At 40.0% G+C, this 18,856-nt stretch overlaps 1 protein-coding gene across 2 annotated transcripts in view; it reads right to left on the reverse strand.

The window, feature by feature from the left end:
• The window catches only part of adgb (androglobin), a 226,354-nt gene that overhangs the window by 169,602 nt on the left and 37,896 nt on the right, over positions 1–18,856 (reverse strand). For both annotated transcript variants that reach the window (XM_059986363.1, XM_059986362.1), the window contains exons 6-8: positions 16,381–16,520; positions 13,462–13,548; positions 9,507–9,703 (exon numbers count right to left, since the gene is read on the reverse strand). In XM_059986363.1, coding sequence (XP_059842346.1) covers positions 9,507–9,703; positions 13,462–13,548; positions 16,381–16,520 — 424 coding nt within the window. The remainder of the gene's footprint in view (positions 1–9,506; positions 9,704–13,461; positions 13,549–16,380; positions 16,521–18,856) is intronic.

The following is an 18,856-nucleotide window of genomic DNA, read 5'->3' on the forward strand; positions in this document are numbered from 1 at the left end:
AGTAAATACAAATAAATTCAATAGAATCAATGAAGAACTGCACACAACAAAGATGGACAAACAAGCAATGTGCAAAAGACAACAACTTGTGCAAATACAAAAAGAAAAAAAAAGTAATAAATATTGAGAACATGAGTTGTAGAGTCCTTGAAAGTGAGTCCATAAGTTCTGGAATCAATTCAGTGGTGGGGTGAGTGAAATTATCCACACTGGTTCAAGAGACTGATGGTTGAGGGGTAATAACTGTTCCTGAACCTGGTGGTGTGGGACCTGAGGCTCCTGTACTTCCTTCCTGATGGCAACAGTGAGAAGAGACCATGGCCTGGATGGTGGGGTTCTTGATGATGGAAGTTACTTTCCTGCTACAGCATTTCTTGTTGATGTGCTTAGTGGTGGGGAAGGTTTTACCCGTGATGGACTTGATGTGGGCTGCCCCAGCACATTGTTGAAACAAACAACTCATTTCACTGTACTGTATGTTATGATGTTTCAATGTACGTGATAAATAAAGCTTATCTTTATCTTTGTAAGAGAAATGGTAAATCTGAGAATTTAGAGAGTTTCAAAAAATTTATGAAGAGGAGAACATAGAGCGTACCTAAAAGTGAAAAACATTTGAGAGGATAGGCCTTACATCAACATCCACAAAATAAATGCTTTTAAAGTTCAAGTTCAAAAAGCTCCAAATAAATTCATTATTAAAATACACATGTATACAGTATTTCACTGTATACTACCTTTAGATTTATTTTCTTGCAGGTGTTTATAGTAAAAATAAAGAAATACAATTGAACTTACAAAAAAATCTGTACCTAAACAAAGATTGATAAATGACCAATGTGCAAAAGAAGACAAAATATGCAAGTAAGAAGAAGGTGAGTTGTAAAGGGACCTTGAAAGTGAATCTGTAGGTTGTAGAATCAGTTCAGAGTTGTGGTGAGTGTTATCCACGCCAGTTCAGGAGCTTGATGGTTGCAGAATAATAGCTGTTCCTGAACCTGCTGGCGTGAGTCCTAAGGCTTCTGTATCTCCTGCCCAATGGTACTTGAGAGAAGAGACCATGGTTTGGATGGCGGGAGTCTTTGATATTGGATGCTGCTTTCTTGTATAAATGTACTCATTGGCTTTGCCTATGATGGAATGGGCTGTATCCACCACTTTTTGTAGCCTTTTGGATTCTTAGGCAAATGTCATGTTAGCATCCATTTCAAGAGGTCTAGAATACAAGAGCAAGGAAGTGATGCTGAGGCTAAGGCACCGGTGAGGCCTCACCTTTAGTACTGTGAACAGTTTTGGGCCCCTCATCTTAGAAAAGATGAGCTGGTATTGGAAAGGGTTCAGCAAAGTTTCACAAGAGGATAATTCCAGCTATTGTGGTGAACTACATATACCTATCTGGACACGCACCCCCCCCCCCACCCCGCTGACTGCTCCTGTGGCTCCTCCCACAGACCCCGGTATAAAGGCGATTGGAGGCACTGCTCCTTCCTCAGTCTCCAGGATGTTGTGTGGTGGTCGTTTGCTGCTTGTGCTTTCTTCCAGCCAATAAAAGCCTACCTTAACTCACGTTTCCGAGGGTTATTGATGGTGCAACAGCTATGAAAGGGTTATCATACAAAGAACGTTTGATGGCTCTGGGTCTGTACTCGCTAGAATTCAGAATGATGATGGGGGGGACCTTATTGAAATGTTTTGAATGTTGAAAGGCCTAGATAGAGTAGATTTGGAAAGGATGTTTCTCATGGTGGGAGAGTCTAGGACAAGATGGCACAGCCTCAGGATAGAGGGGAGTCCTTTGGTTTCTTTGGTTAAAGAAATTTCTTTAGCCAAAGGGTGGTGAATTTGTGGAATTTGTTGCTACGTGCAGATGTGGAGGCCAGGTTGTTGGGTGTACTTAAGGCAGAGAATGATTGGTTCTTGATTGGACATGGCATCAAAGGTTATGGGGAGAAGGCTGGGAACTGGGGCTGAGGAGGAAATTAAAAAAAGAATCAGCCATGGTTGACTGGTGGAGCAAACTTGATGGGCCAGGTGGCCTAATTCTGCTCCTATGTCTTATGGTCTTCAAACACACAAGAGTCCCATTTCCTGTGCTTCCTATAAATTCACCAGGGTCCTTTCTTTTGTGTTCCGTTAAAACTGAATAATCTGTTATCCCACTTGAAAACGGCCAAGTTGGGAGCAGATGAGCAGAGATAGATCTCACAACTGTCAGTGTTTGATTTGATGTTCAGTATTGTCCAGGTTGCAGCAATACAGTGGCTGATGCTCTCTCTCGGCAACCATTTGCAGGGGTTCACCAGGGACCGCATTCCTGCATTGCCTTTCAACTCAGCAGAGAACCACTTCTGTGCTTCATTTAAACTCACTGAGGCCCCATATTCTGTACTCCTTTCAAATTTATGGAGCTCACTAGAAGCTTTATTATGATATCGTGTAATATTTTTGATATACAGGGATTAACCAATCATCTGAAAAACCTACTAGTCCAACACTAAAGTTCTGAACATAAATTATTTTATTGTATATTTGTCATCCTTTCAGTCTTTTTCTTTTCAAGAAGAAAGAGCCCCAGAATCTCTGTATTTTGGTATCATCCTTGTGAAAAATCTTGCATTTTCACCAAAGCCTTAATATCCTTCATATGATATAGTTCCTGTATTGTATAATGCAGAATAGAGCTTCATAATGGATGGGTCCCTAAGAGACCTAGTTTAATAGTAAGGCTTTAGCTTTGTCTTTGGTTTTGGCTAAACATTAATCTCATGCATGACTGACAATTTTCTTTTACAAATTTGTTACAATTTGCAAGTCATTATTTGGGTTGAAAATGAAGGAAGTTGAGTTGTACCTGGATCACCATTAGATGGCAGTACAACTACATTTGAGTTGCTGATGTAATCAAAGACACACCAGTTATTTCTCTTTGCCCATTCCGCATTTCTGAGTATTCTTCCTACATCAAGTTTCTTGCATGAAATGATGATTAAAGCTATTGACCAAAGGAAACACATTTTTTACTAAGTAGAAATGTATGAAATGTAAAAGGCAGCATCTGTGCAATGTGTTTTTCAGCTTGAAGATCCTTTATCAGAATTTAGTCAGAATTTCCACATATCATTAAGTAAGATATTATGTATTCCAAAATCACGAGATCAAGCCTCCAGAAAGTCACACTAAAATTCCCAACTCCATACCTGTCCTCACATACTATAAAATTGTTATTATGACAGTCACGTGTATGTTGCTATTACCCATTCTGTTCTAGTCTCTTTTATAAATAGATTGGAATTACTTCAGTAATTCACAGACCAAAGCAGTGCAGAGGGAAAAGAGAGAGAAGGAAGAGAGAGGAGAGCGAGGGGGGAGAGGGGAGAGAGAGGGGGAGAGAGAAGGGAGAAGGGGGAATAAGGGGTGAGGGGAGAGGGGGGGAAGCGAGAGAAAGGGGAGGGAGTGGTGAGAGGAGAGAGTGGACAGAGAGGAGATGGAGAAGGAGAGGAGGGAGGATGGAAGGTTGGGAGGAGGGGTAGAGGTGAGAGTCAGGGGGAAGAAGGGTATTAGAGAGGAGGTAGATAAAATACCAATCACTGACATTCCGTACGTCCATTTCTAATTATATTATTATCTATAATACATTTTTAAAATGTAAATTGATAATTGCAGTAATGCAAATATATTAACTAGTATTGTGCTTTCACTGAACCTTGTTACCATCTTTGCTTTTGAAAAGCATTACAAAGGCTACATCCACACTAGACCGGACAATTTTGAAAACGCTGGTTTCGCGTAAAAACGATAGGCATCCACACTAAGCGTTTTTGAAAATATCTCTATCCACACTGAAGTGGAGATTTCGGCAAATCTCCTCCTGCTGCGCATGCACGGGACACATCTACCAAAAACAAGCGACATGTTTGGTGTCGAATCTCGCTGTAGAAGTGTGTGTTTGTGTAGTTACACACTAGAAAAATTTAAAACGACAGACAGCTGTTGGGTCTCGCGCAGGAGAACTTAAACTAAAAAAAAACAAATACTCAAGCGTACGGCGGCAACCGACAGGGAGTTCACGGACAGACTGACCCAGTTGACGATGAACATTGAAAAACTGACTAACTCTGTTGCATTAATAAAGTACCTTGTTAAATGTATAAAACATGTCTTCATCACTGTTATCTTGTATTTCCATACAGTGTTACACATCTATTGTCAGAGAAGTACTTGCATAAATAAGTAAACCACCTTCATACGAGCAAGGACAGAAAACAGCAAAGTGAGTACATTATACTTATTTATTCAGAAAGTTATGGGACAAAGTATTTGGTGAGTATATTTCTAACTCTTCTGGCTTCAGTCTCGTTGCCGTCTGTTCTGAAATTGTTAGGTTGCGTTCAAGAAAAAAATTAAATAGCGTGCTGCGGTGTGATAGCGTTTTCAAAAGTCTCTGGTTACTCCGTCCACACTGATCTGCCCAAGCAGCGTTTTCAAAAATATCAACCTTGGAAAGTGTTTTTGAAAAGCTCCGGTTTCAGGTGACAAAAACGCTGTTTTAGTGTAGACGGAGTGTAAAAACGAAGAGAAAAAGCTTTGGTTACGGATTTATCCAGCGTAGTGTGGATGTAGCCTAAGTTAAAACTACCAAAGAAACGTACTGAGCTTTCAGTAATATTGCTTCTATCATCTTCTAAAAACTATCAACTAGGCTTCCAACTTACATTCTAGTACTAATTGTGATATATTCTGAGAAACAGATCCAGGCCGTTGATTTAATAATTTGCTTTTATCTCTATTGTATTCTCCTTCCTTATTCTTTTTCTTTCCAGACTCCTTTGTTTCTGGTTTATCTGAGAAAATAGGTTTAAAAAAATTACAGAACCCTTTTTAATGCTCAACTGGCTATCTAATCTGTAGTATATCAATATCCAGGGATATTAAGAGACAAAAATAATTGATGGCTTGTGACCATAATTGGAGAGCTAAGCTATGTTGGGTTAGTCTCAGTGCATATAGAAATTAACATTTTTGCTTTACAATTCTAGTTGCATTGTCACATTGCTGAAAGTGAGTTGAGTTCCATCTGCAGTAAATTATAGTCTAATCTATAGGGGGACTTCCAGAATTTGCAAATCCAGCACACAGGACCTTAGAAATGCTATGGTAGTTGGCTAAGAGGTAGAACCCACGGATGGAGGAAGGTATGTGCCTTGAATTGAAAAGCAGAAAGGGAAGGAGACAAAGAATGATTTTAGAAGAGATGTGATCTTGGTCCAACAATTTGAAATAAAACCTGCAACTGCTTGAAAGTGCAAGGGCAACATAGGAAAATGTAGATGTATGTAAAAAGAACATGAAAGAATCTTCTTGGAGCCTCCTCATCCATTTGGCAAACAACCAATAAATAAACTTCAAAGCCCACATCAATGAGCAAGACTTCCCAGCTCTCACTATCTGCCTTTTCTGTGTTTTCTGATGCATGTATTTACTCCATTGCCATCTTTCGAATGTACATTGTAGCCACCAGGGATATCAGATGGTGGGATGTGATCTGAAGCATAAAACCTAATGCAGAAAGAGCTGTGTATTTAGGTATTCCTGAAATGGGGATATTGAAGATGTTGCTATCTACAGCTTCGTGATAAGCATGATTTCAATGTCATTATGATAGTATCACACCATTGCTTCCCTTCTTTATTCTCTGTCATGCACCTTGCAGCCTCAGTGGCTTATCACAGCGCATTCAGCTACTAGTGTTCTTGAGCACCTGCATTTACTAATCATTATCTTAACCAGAGCCATTAAGCCCTTGTGCTTTTGGTTTAATCTTGTCAAGTTAATTGTGACTGGTATGTGTTCCCTGCTTTCTATGATTATTTAAAGAGGAATCTCATTTAGTTCCTGAGTGGAATCATTGTGTTGGGGAGAATGAATTTTCCTACGGAGTCACTCAATCTCTCCTCTGAGGATCTGTTGGCTCTTCTTTCCATCTCTTCATGGGGATCTGCTGTTCCAATACTCCTGGATCGAGTTGTGAGCCTGCTCTTAGGTTGAAGTGGTGCTGGCGACCCCCATGACAGAGTAAGCCTGCCATTCCAGTCCACGAAGAGCACACTGTGCTATTCTCTGGACACACATGAACATTAAGCCACTAAGGAGTGAAATGAGGAAATAGCAAGCAACATTCCATCTCAACTTTGCCACCTGCATTCTCAGCCACATGCTCTTCTTCTGTTACTCATCTATCCAGTTATATTCAATCAACATATTGTTACAAATCAAGGATTTCATTGGCAAGATGATAGTTGTGACAATAGGAAGAAGAGCATGCAATGTCTAATCTCTGGCATGCCATGAACCAATGCCATTAAGCAAGGGGTCCATGGACCCCAGATCGCAAATGTCTAATTTGAGGGAAAAATGATGAATAAGCATCACATTCATAAAAGTGCATTAAAAGCCATATCTAGTCTAGGAGAAGAGTAAACCATCTTTACTGCTAAAAGCTAAAGAGGACATAACATTGCTTTGCAACACACACAAAATGCTGGAGGAAGTCAGCAGGACGTGCAGCATCTATGAAAAAGAGTATAGTTGACATTTCTGGCTGAAACCCTTCAGCAGGACTGGAGAAGAAAAGATGAGGAGACAGAGTTAGAAGTTGGGGGGGGGGGGTAAGGAAAAATAAGTGAAACCAGAAGGGGGAGGGGTGAAGTAAAGAGTGAGAAAGTTGATTTGTGAAAGAGATACAGGACCGGAGAAGGGGGAGTCTGATAGGAGAGGACGGAAGGCCATGGAAGAAAGAAAATAGGGAGGAGCACCAGAGAGGTGATGGGTAGATAAGGAGGTAAGGTGAGAGAAGGAAAAAGGGATGGGGAATGGTGAAGGTGGAGGGGCATGAGCAGAAGTTTGAGAAATCGATGTTCATACCATCAAGTTGGAGGCTACCCAGATGGAATATAAGGTGTTGTTCCTCCAACCTGAGTGTGGCCTCATTGTGAGGAGGCCACGGAGTGACATGATGGAATGGGAAGTGGAATTAAAATGGGTGGCCACTGGGGATTCTGCTTTTCCTGGTGGATGGCGTGTAGGTGCTCAGCGAAGCGGTCTCCCAATCTACGTTGGGTCTCACTGATATACAGGAGGCCACACCGAGAGCACTGGATACAGTAGATGACCCCAACAGACCCACAGGTGAAGTGTCGCCTCACCCTAGAAGGACTGTTTGGGGCCCTGAATGGTTGTGACGGAGGAGGTGTAGGGGCAGATGTAGCACTTGTTCATAAGTGCCAGGAGAAGATCAGTGGGAAGGTACGAATAAAAAATGGAGTCGCATAGGGAGCAATTCCTGCAGAAAGAGGGGCAGAGGGAAAGATGTGCTTCATGGTGGAATCCCGTTGGAGATGGCAGAAGTTAGGGAGAATTATGCGCTGGATGCAGAGGCTGGTGGGCTGTTGGGTGAGGAACCCTATCCCTGGTAGGGTGGTGGGAGGATGGGGTAAGGGCAGACATGCGGAAATGGAAGTGATACGGTTGAGGGCAGTGTTGATGGTGGAGGAAGGGAAGCCCCTATCTCTGAAGGAAGAGTAAAAAACCTTATCCTGAGGTAGAGACGGAGGAATTGAGAGAAGGGGATGACGTTTTTACAAGTACCAGGGTGAGAAGAGGTATAGTCCAGGTTACTGTAAGAATCAGTGGGTTTATAATAGACATCAATAGATAAAGCTGTCTCCAGAAATAAAGACAGAGAGATCGAGAAAGGGGAGGGAGGTGTTAGAAATGGACCAGGTAAATTTGAGTGCAGGGTGGAAGTTGGAGGCAAAGTTAATGATGTTGACAAGCTCTGCATGGGTGCAGAAAGCAGTACCAATGCAATTGTTGATGTAGCAAAGGAAAAGTTGGGGAGTGACACCAGTGAAGGCTTGGAACATACTGTTTCACATAGCCAGCAAAGCATTGCTTTACCTGGATTGAATTAGGTCAACTGAAACAAATATCTGGGCTATTTGTAGCAGTGAGTGATCTAGATGCCTGACCGAGCTTCAGTCTTTGGGACACTGCTTTGAGTGGTTAATAGCAAACACTCGCCATCAATCAACATACGACTGTAACCAGAAGCAAGAATGAAGTTAGCTGCAGTTCCTCGTCATCACTCCACTCTTTCCCTAATAACAGCTTCTAGTGACTTTATCCAAAGAGTATGATAACACCCTTATTAAGCCAGTCCTGAAACATCAGCTTGATATTTGAAGCAGAATAAACACAATGGCATTCAGTACACACTGAAAATGTATATGTTGTGTTATAGGTCCAGAGCTTTGAAGAGATGGAAAGCAGGAAATATTTTAACATTGGATAACTGTACTGTATTATTAAACTGAATACATTGAGTGAACAGTTTCCAGTTTTTATGTTGGGTCCTCCATGTGTGATATTCATTCAGATAAGCAATGAGATCAAACAAATGCAATGCCCCTTGTAACATCATGCCCAAAACTCATTTGTTTATAATTGATCGTGTTTTTTTTTTAGTTTATTTCATTCTTAGCAGCTTCTCAATATTTCAGAATGTCAAACATTGAAAAACATTAACAGTGTTAACAGATATTAAAGCTGAGTGAAGTTTTGCTATCTGTCAAATTTTTGTCAAAAATTTCTAGAAGAATACTGTGGGTGTGGTGTGTCTCAACCTACCCAATAACATTGTTTGAGGTCCAGCAATAGCTTCAAGACCATCTGCACCAGTAATATTAGGCTTCCAGATCTAGAATCATGCAGAGGAAGGGGTAATGTGGAAACCAATTTCAGGCAGTAAATCTTACTCAGGAAAATCCATGCCAGTATGCCTCACCTTCATTAAAAGTACTGCCGGAGAAATATTATTATAAAAATGCATTCTTCAGTGGAGCATTGGAAATGTAAATACTAATGCTGTAAGAGCATTGTTAACATTATGAAATCAAAATATAAAACCCCCAAAAATGTTACATGCATTCAACAACAAAGTGCATTTAATTGCATTGTTAACATTACAAGTAGTTGAAGGTCCTGCGCAGTGTTGTGATAAAGTATGACACTAAGCAACAATTAGAACAGGGAACTAAAAGTTTGGTGAAACAGGTTAGATTTACATTGCAACTTAAAGAAGGAGGTGCCAAGGACAAAAAACCCATTCCTTAAGTAGAACCTCCAATGGCGGATTAATGCACTTGTGAAGCAAGAAGCATGAAGGAAGCATGGGGGAAACAGAACATTAGAATAAAACAATTTTTGTGTTAGAATACAGACAACATAATTATAGATGAATTAAAGATTTCAGAGGACAGAAATTGACAGATCAGCCAGAAGGCTACTACAACATCCTGAAAGCAACAAAGCATTGATAAAGGTTCAATCAACAAGGGAACAAGGGCAATGACGAAATTGGAAATAAAAAAAGATGGAATACATGGTCTTTGTGATGGGATCAGAAAATCATTCAGCTGGGAACTTTTTTTTAAAAAGAATGACTGTACCTTTAACAACTTTTTCTGCTGGTTTGATGACGACACTATCTATCTTTGCCTCATGGTCTTTTTTATCATTTTCTTTTGCATCTGCTAAATTGGCCCCATCTGCAATCTTTTCCTGACTTACGTATTCCTGATTTGTCAAACTAAAATCTGGCAGAATTGTCTTCAGAAAGGACCAGGTTTTTTCAGACTCTTCAGATCTGGAAGGTACAGCAAAAGACCAAATTGTATTGTTTACAAATATCTTCTCTTATTCATAATGACATTCATGTATTAAAGTATAAAATGCAAAAATGTATTGCTGGCTATTGTAAAGGTGGTACAAAAACTAATTAAAAATATAAAATATTAATTCAAATAATATTTCAGTTATCCTACCAGACATATAACTACATAAAATCAGTCACTGTACTATAACAACAGCCAAAGAATGTCTACAAAAAGCCCCTTAAGCTTAACAAGAATGATTCACTATTCACACAAAATGCTGGTGGAACACAGCAGCCCAGGCAGCATCTATAAGGAGAAGCACTGTCCTGACGAAGGGTCTCGGCCCGAAACATCGACAATGCTTCTCCTTATAGATGCTGCCTAGCCTGTTGTGTTCCACCAGCATTTTGTGTGTGTTGTTTGAATTTCCAGCATCTACAGATTTACTCTTGTATGATTCACTATTGTTTTTTTAAATTAATTTATGGACCAAGGGCAACATTGGCAAGCATTGATTTACTGCCCATTCCCAGCTTCCTTGAGCAGTGATGGTCATCTTTTTGAACTGCTGTAGTCCTTCTGGTGAAGACATGTCCAAGGTTTTGTTGTGCAGGAAGTTCCAGGATTTAAACCCAGCTATGGTGATGTAATTCCAAGTCTGGAAAGCAAACATCCTGGAAGGGAATCAGTATGTCATGGTTTTTCATGCTCATATCATGCTAGCCCTTCTTGATGGCAAAGGTTGTGAGTTTGAGACTTGCCATCAAACTAACCGCAGCAAGCATCTGCAGTGCACAGAGCTATGGTGCTTCAGTTAAGAAAGAAGTGAAAATATAGGATGGGGGATAGGTACTAATTTGTTTTTTTAAAGTTGCTTCAGGCAAATAGAGAATTTTCCATCACACTCTGGCCTTCTGGAATCATTATGACACAGAAGGACATCAATTACCTGATCAAATCCATGTTGGTTCTTTTTAGTTAATTTTCCTGCTTTTTCCCTTGTTTTACATACTTTTTTCCATTAACTACTAATGCACTTCCCTTTGAAAGCTGAGATTGATTGTTTCTATCACACCAATTGGCAATGATTTCAGATCATAACATCTGTAACAAAGATATTCTTTGCAGATGTAGAAAGGGTTTGGAGAATCAAATACAGAATCACTTGTGGGATATTTTGGTTCAGACCTGTTCCTATGACACAGTGTTTGCTTAGCTCATCCAGTAAGTTTTTATTTGTCAATGACAAATTGACAAACCAGGAAATTGACAACCATGTACTCAAGGATGGTAATGCCATTTAATATCAAAGGTTGGTCACAATGTTTGCTGAAAGTAGTCATTGCCTGATATGTGGAATTGAAGAAGGAATCTCTGGGAGTCATAAGATGTTTGTATAGTTGTAATCTAGAGGGTGACTGGGCCCTACATGAAAGACAGATTCAGAGTGCAGTCCAAACACACAAACTCCTCTAACATGCACCACTTACTACTTCTCAGATCATGCCTGAATGAATTGCTGCTTGCAAAGATACTTCATTTCTAGTGGAGCTATGAGTAGAACTGAATATTGTGCATGAGCAAGCAGTTCCGGTTTTGACCTCAAGATGGAAGCTGTTTGGGCTGAGACATTGTCCAAAGGAAAATCTTACAAAGGTGTCCTAGACTTTCAACAACTACAACTATGTTTCTTTGTGAAAGATATATCTAAATCCAACGAAGGGTTTTCCCTTTAAGTAATAATAATAAATATCCTAGTGACCCTGAGTGGGAAATTCTTTCATTCCAGCAGCAACATTTAAAAACACACTTAGCAGTGTGCAGACTTAACTAATAGTTAAGTACAGAATAATAATATACACAATAATAAGTTGCCAATCTGCAATAAAAATGTACAAAATAATAAAGCAGAGACTATTGTACTATAATGTGTGTTCTCCTGTCGCGTAGAGATGAACAATTGTATATGCTTATTGCATTTGGTAGGAAAGGTTTTCTGTAACAATCCTTGTTAAAGTGGAGCAGAATGAGTCTGTTCGAAAGGGTGCTCCACTGCTTATTCAGTAGGTCATGGAAAGGATGTGCCAGATGGTCCATAATGGATAACATTTTGTTTAGTGACCTCCTCTTCACCGCTAACTGAAAGTGTCCAGGTTGTAGCCAAGGACTGATCCAGCCTTTCTGATGAGTTTATTTAGTCTTTTTGCATTACCAGTGCCGAGGATGCTCCTCCAACATAAAGCCGCGAAGGAGACTGCACTCACTACAACAGACTGGTAAAAGATCTCCAGCATCCTGCTGTACATATTGAAGGATCTCAGCTTCCTTAGAAAGTAGAGTCTGCTCAGCCCCTTCTTGCAAACAGCCTTGGTATTGGTTTTCCAGTCAATTCTGTTGTCAAGATGAACACCCAAGTATTTGTTCTCCTCCACCACCGCAACATCTTCTCCCAGAATGTATATAGGACTTGACACAGTCTTCTTCCTCCTAAAATCAATCAAATCACCATCTACCTGGTTTTGTCCACATTCAGCAGCAGGTGATTCCTCCCCCACCATTCCACAAACTTGTCTACCATAATCCTCTGTACTCCAACTCCTGCCCATCTCTGATACACCCAACCACCGCAGAGTCACCAGATAACTTCTGCAAGACTTAGGTTTGTACTGAAAGTCTGAGGTATACAGTGTGAACAGAAATGGAGACAGGAAAGTCCCTTGTGGTGCTTCAGTGCCACTCACCACGATCTCAGACAGAGAACTACCCAGCCATACAAACTGGGGTCTATCTGTCAGGTGGTCAGTTTTCCAGGAGACAGCGGATTTGACTACACCCACCTTTTGCAGTTTCTTGTTCAGAAGAAGTGGCTGAATTGTATTGAAGGCACTAGAGAAATCAAAAAAGTGATTCTCATAATGCCACTAGCATCATCCAGGTGGGAGTGAGTTCTCTGCAACAAGTAGATGGCATCATCCATTCCCACATGAGGTTGGTAGGCAAACTGTAGAGGGGCCAATGAAGATCTCACCTGTGGTCAGGACCAGTCTCTCCAGCACCTTCATCACATTAGATGTGAGGGCAATTGGTCTGTAGTCATTAAGTTTAGATGGAGTGGCTTTCTTGGGTACAGGAACCAAACAGGAAGTCTTCTATAGCACCGGTATCTTTTCCTGACTCAGACTCAGATTGTAAAGATGCTACAAGTACCAGATAGCTGGCTTGCACAGGCCTTCAGTACTCTGTGGCTGATACTGTCTGGTCCAGCAGCATTACCTTGATGTAGTCTCTCCAGCTGTCTCTTAACCTGACCTGCAGTCACAGTCAGGTGGGGGAGGGTGGTCATCCCATGGAGGTAGGCTACTCCAAAGTTGAGGGTTTGGAGAGGGAGGGGTGGAGGGATACCATTAATCAGTTTTACCAAGTTTCTTTGATGCCATACCTGATCAAATGTTGGCTTGATTTTAAGGAAAATCAGTCTCACCTCACCATTGAAATTATACTCCATTTTCCAGCTTTTAACACTGAGCCAAAGAACGTGGTACTAGATGGCTGAATGCATAACATGATGGGTGGAATAAGGAAAGAGATGATCTGTACCCAGCTTTGAAGGGCAAGATAATTTTAAATTGTGTGCCCTGAAATTGTTGTCATAAGTTATTTCAATTTAATGACATGCCCACTTCAAATGTTAAATATTCATTGAGGTTAAGTTGGACACCTCCAAGTCAATCTTTTCAGTGGTACATACCGGAGTGGGATGATTTCAGGACGCCAACCAGTAAGAGCATGCAAAACTGTGAAGTCCCCCAGTTCCTTTCTTCCTGTAGTAATCATGCTATTAACATAAAATAGTGGGATTACAAAAGTGCACTGCTTAAGTGTCTTATAGAAGGGATCATGCTGAGCAAACTTGACCATAGCATTTCCCATGTTACAACAGTCACTATAATTGAAATTAATGTTCTGAGGTTCTGCAAGAGGCTACTAAAAAGAATAGCTCTTTCAGCTTTCTTTTGAAACATTGTTTTTGATATCTGTTCTACTTTATTTTTTTTGCTTGGGATATATTTTTGGTTTGTACATCTTAGGTTTTGCAGGCTGTCAAAGGAATCCCACTTGGCCCATTTCCCACCTATTTCCCTGTAATTCTCCCACTAGCTACCTACACTAGCTTGCATTTACAGTGACTGATTAACCTACAGTATATCTTTGGGATGTGGAAGGACACCAGTGCATTCAGGGAAAGCACTATGTTTGCACACAGGACTCAAGACCAGGATGGAACCCAGGTCACTGGAACAATACAGCAGTAATTCTAACAACTGCAATACTGTGCCACCTCAAGACTATCCAGACAGCATTGAAGATGGGGTCAAATCCATTTCACTGGGTTGTACAACAGCTGGAGTGTCACAGTGCCACTCCCCATTCAGGTATACTTTAGTGTAATGTAATTTAGCTACTCTTTAAGGTATATACTTTTTCCCCAAACATTTCTTAGTTTCCAAACAAACTATTGTATGTTATAGTGTTGAAATTGTCACAACCAAGTTGAACTATTGTAAGATTAGACATGTAGCAGTATACTCCAGAACCCAAGGAAGAACTAACAACTTAAAAGTAAACCGAAAAGTCTTGATGTAGCATGTCTAAACAAGCCAGCTCTTCTTGCTAAACAGGATTCTCACAGAATTGTTTCAATCTTTAACCACAAAATAATCCATCATGTAGCAGTATGATTATTATCAGATCAACGACATTCTTAAACAAAAGCAAAATTATGCAGATACTGCAAATGTTCAGCAGGATTGGCAGTTTGTTTGGAGAGAGTCAGCATTTCATCAGGAGGAGGATGAAGTAAGTTTTAAGCTACAAAAGATTTGGGGTGGAAAGGAGAACAAAAAAATCTGCTATAAGAGCTGAAGGCAGATGAGACCTAAATGTCAGAAAGATTGACTGTAAAAGCTGGAAGAAAATGATAATGCAAGTCTGCAAGATGTATAGATGTATAATGTATTACTGTGTCACATTACTAGAAAAAAGTAGAGTAGGGGCAGAAATGTACACCTTGGAAATGCTGACCACCTGAAATGTAATTGTTCAATGTAACCCTGAGTGCCAAAAGCAATGTTGTGCCCAGAGAATGAGGTGCTACTTAGTGCTCACACTCAGCCACAACACATTCACTCAATTTTCTTTTGGTCTCAGACGTTGGAAAAATCCTATGTAAAACATTTGACTTCCTCCATCTTAAGCAATCTGCCTTGTGACAACTCTAAAATACATATTGGGGCTGAATGAATGAATAATGGTTGAACCGAATTATATTGGCACTATCTGAGCTTGGGTATTTTAAGATGCTTTGTCATGATGTATGAATTTCTGGAAAGATTGATGCAAGTAAGTACCTTATCAGGTCATTTTGCAGAGCAAGTAAAAGTTGACCACTATTATGTGGTGTTGGACTATTATCAATACATGTCAGATATTGTCAACTACCTCATTAGTGTATTCTATCCCTATTCCTTTCTCCTTCATGAGTTAATGTGGCTTCCCCCTTAGAAGTGCTCCATCCATTCCAGGTGGTAGTGGGATCCACATGTTCAATATGGTCAATCATTGAGCTATGCAACGTGGAAAATAGGCACTTCGTCCTAACTCATCTATACCAACCAAGTTGCTTATCTGAGCAAGGCATATTTAACTGCATTATCCCTCTTAATCTTTCCTATCCTTGTGCCAGTCTAAATAACTCTTAAATGTCATTATAGTAGCCATTTCTCTAGCCATCCACTTCCTTTCGCAGATTGTTCCATATATATTCTGTACCACTCTCAGTATTAAAAAAAGGCCTCTTTTAAATATTTCTCCTCTTGCTTTAAACTATGCCCTTTTAGTTTTGGGCTTCACTGCCATTGGAAAAAGATGGTGGCTATTCATCTAATCTATGCCCTTCATGATATTATTATAACTTGCATATGGTCACCTCCCAGTTTCCTACACTCTAAGGAAAAAAGTCCTTGCTTATCCAGTTTCTCCTTAAAACTCATACCCTCCAGTCTCAGTAACATCCTGCTGAATCTTTGTGCACCCTTTCCAGTTTAATGACTTAGTAAAAAATGTTCCCCCTTATTTCTTTGCAGTTTATTAGTGTAGGGGAGAGTTACTAGAATGATACAAGGGACTTCAGTTTTATGGAGACATCAGAACAGCTAAGATTGTGCTCCTTACCACAGAGGTGATTAAGTAAAGTAAGTAGTTGAGAAAATGGTAGAAAGTCCATTAAACAGGGTACAAAATTTCTCTTAAAGAAATTAGTGTTTTTAATATATACAGCAAGCTGTTACAATGTGGAATGAAGAATTGAAAGCAGGTTCATCTATAACATTCAATAGGGCATTGGAAAAAAAGTTAACCAGAAAAAATCTGTAGATATGCAAGAAAGAGCAGGGACTAATTAAATTCTCTGAGAAATAGTACAGATGTGTTAAGTCAAATGGCCTGCCTCTTGGGTTTTATGATTCTAATTGGACCATACAGGTCAGAAAAATGACCAAAGATTTCACATTAGCACGATAAGCGGGAGTGGGAAGGATTTTTTTCCAGGATTAAGCATCTGAACTCATTCATGGAGGATAATAACCATAAAGAAATGATTTTAACATACTCAATATTTGCAAGCTTAATGAGTGCTTTCGACAGTAGCATTGGCCAGAGCTCCTCCTGACAGGTTGTTGCTGGAAGCAGCAGGTTATCATTTTTGTCGAAGGGCATGGTGTCATCTAGTGTAATCTTGCGCCAGCACCCCTGGGAGGAGATAGGAAAACCAACAGTCAGCAGGAAATTTAGTAAACAGACAAAATCCAATCAGCCCATGCCATTCAGCACAACATATTGCAGCACATCCCTGCTGTGTTGAGATATGCAGCTGATTGACACCAGTAATTAATTTAATAAATAGGACTTGGCACCTAGACTACAAATTTAACTCTGATATTCATCCCAAAACACATTAAATTATTATTAACAATTTGTATCTTATGGAGAATTCACCCTCTGATCACAATGTTTTTATAATTTTTGTCCATTTCTCAGGACCATCACATGTATCCTCAGCAATGGGCAGTCCATTCTATGCCAGCAATTGTAGTTTAAGAGGATAATTACTGTTAACTATTTACCATTTTCCTATAAAAATCAGTGATGTTCATTGGTGAGGCTGGCATTTACTGCTCATTCTGTCCCGAGGGGGCAATTCAACTAATATTCGCTCAAACAACTGAAGGATCTGGTAAGTTTCCTCAGGGGGGTAGTTAGGACATAACCACATTAGTTTGTGAATCAAATGAAGGCCATTGTGCAGACATACTTTCTTAAAAGATATGCATGAATCATATAGAGGTTAACAGCTTTACAGATGACCTATTTCTTCAACAATATTTCAGCTCAAATTCTAGAGCTAGTTTTATGAAACAGAACAATTCTAACACACGTCTTTTATGTTTTCTACATGATAATTCCTCTTCTGAGCACTGGAATTTATCAAATGTTTGGTGACTGGCACCTTTCCTTCTGGGTGCTCTGTGGACATAGCATGCTAATAAACAGAGGCAGCCAGTCATGTTCAGTAACACTTGATGGTATCCAATGCACAAATGCATATCACTTTGGGTATCTTCAGCCTTGCTAACTTGAATTGTCGGTGCATGGATCACTTATGCATTAGCAAGCCCTCACAGTGAATGCAAAGACTGCTTCAGTGGAACATAATTATGGCCAGGCTGGGCTGCTCATAGATGATTGATTATTAAGTCTGTAACCACTTACAGGTTTGACCCCTCTAAATTATGTTATGGTTTCCCAATGCTTTCATTTACCACATGACTGACTCCAATAGCCCCATGCCAGTCATGTCCATCCAGGATCCATAACCTGCAACTTCAATGCAAGCAGAGGGGAGGCAAAATGTGTTATGGGTGTTCTAAAGCTATGAGATTCAGAGGTCAAAAATACTATTATGTAGTCCAAAGTTAATAGAAATTTATTGGAAAACTGGTAATTGCTAATCTCTTGATAAACTACTCTACATGTGTCTGTTCCTGGCCAATCACACAGAGGTGTGTGGTGCTGTCTAACGGCATGCAACAGAAGCTTGGTTGCAGCTTCCACTAAATGCAGTTGTACAGGTGGGCAACTCCTGCAGAAACAGGCAGCTGCAAAGGTGCTCTTTGTCATTCACTTGCTCATTGGTCAAGACCTTCCACGGGATTGTAAGGTCAACTCAAATCCTGCCACCATATGATTGTGGCCCCACTTTTCCCTGAAGATTATTGTAGCCCCTCCTCCTCACTCACCAATGACTACACATTAACTTTTCCATGAAGCCACTAGAGCAGGGGTGGGCAAACTTTTTGACTTGTGGGCCACAAAGGGTTCTAAAATTTGACATGGGGGCCGGACCAGGAGCAGATGGACGGAGTGTTTTGGTAATACACCTCATAAGAGAAAATAAAATATCATGGGATATGTAGAAAACATGTGCTTTAATTTCAATTGAAAATGAACAAATGCAATACAACAAAATATCTGTCTTTGAAGTCCCATGGTATTTAGCTATTTATTGAAATGACTTTTAAAACACTGAAAATTAAATGAATAAAATACAGCTTTTTTAAATAGTAACAGTTATTATTTTAAAGCACTGAAAATTCTGTTATCCTTCAAGATATTATCATCATCACTCTCCTCCTGACTGTCTTTATTTCAAAAACGGTAGGAGATGCAGGTCTACTTGTCCTGCTCCTTCTTATTCAATTGTCCCCTGTGCCAAAACTCAACAACGACCAGCCAGTATGCGGAGCGCGTTATTTGATCTGGAGCGCATTTTTTATTTTGAGAACGTACGTGCACCTGCGCACTAATGTCCATCACTTAACAGAAATGACATGTAACATGTAAGGCTTATTGAAAAAAATATTTTCAAATGCATTTTTTACATAACACAACGAAGAAACTTATTTTTAATTTCAGTGGGAACAGTGTTGGTCTCTCTTTTTAGCCAGCGCATCAAAGTCTGGATTTAGTTTTGTTGTGGCGATTCTCAGGATGGATCTGAGGTGTTGGTCAGTTAACTTGGATCTGTG

Source organism: Hypanus sabinus, chromosome 12 (assembly GCF_030144855.1).
Source record: "Hypanus sabinus isolate sHypSab1 chromosome 12, sHypSab1.hap1, whole genome shotgun sequence".
NCBI classification, from domain to species: domain Eukaryota; kingdom Metazoa; phylum Chordata; class Chondrichthyes; order Myliobatiformes; family Dasyatidae; genus Hypanus; species Hypanus sabinus.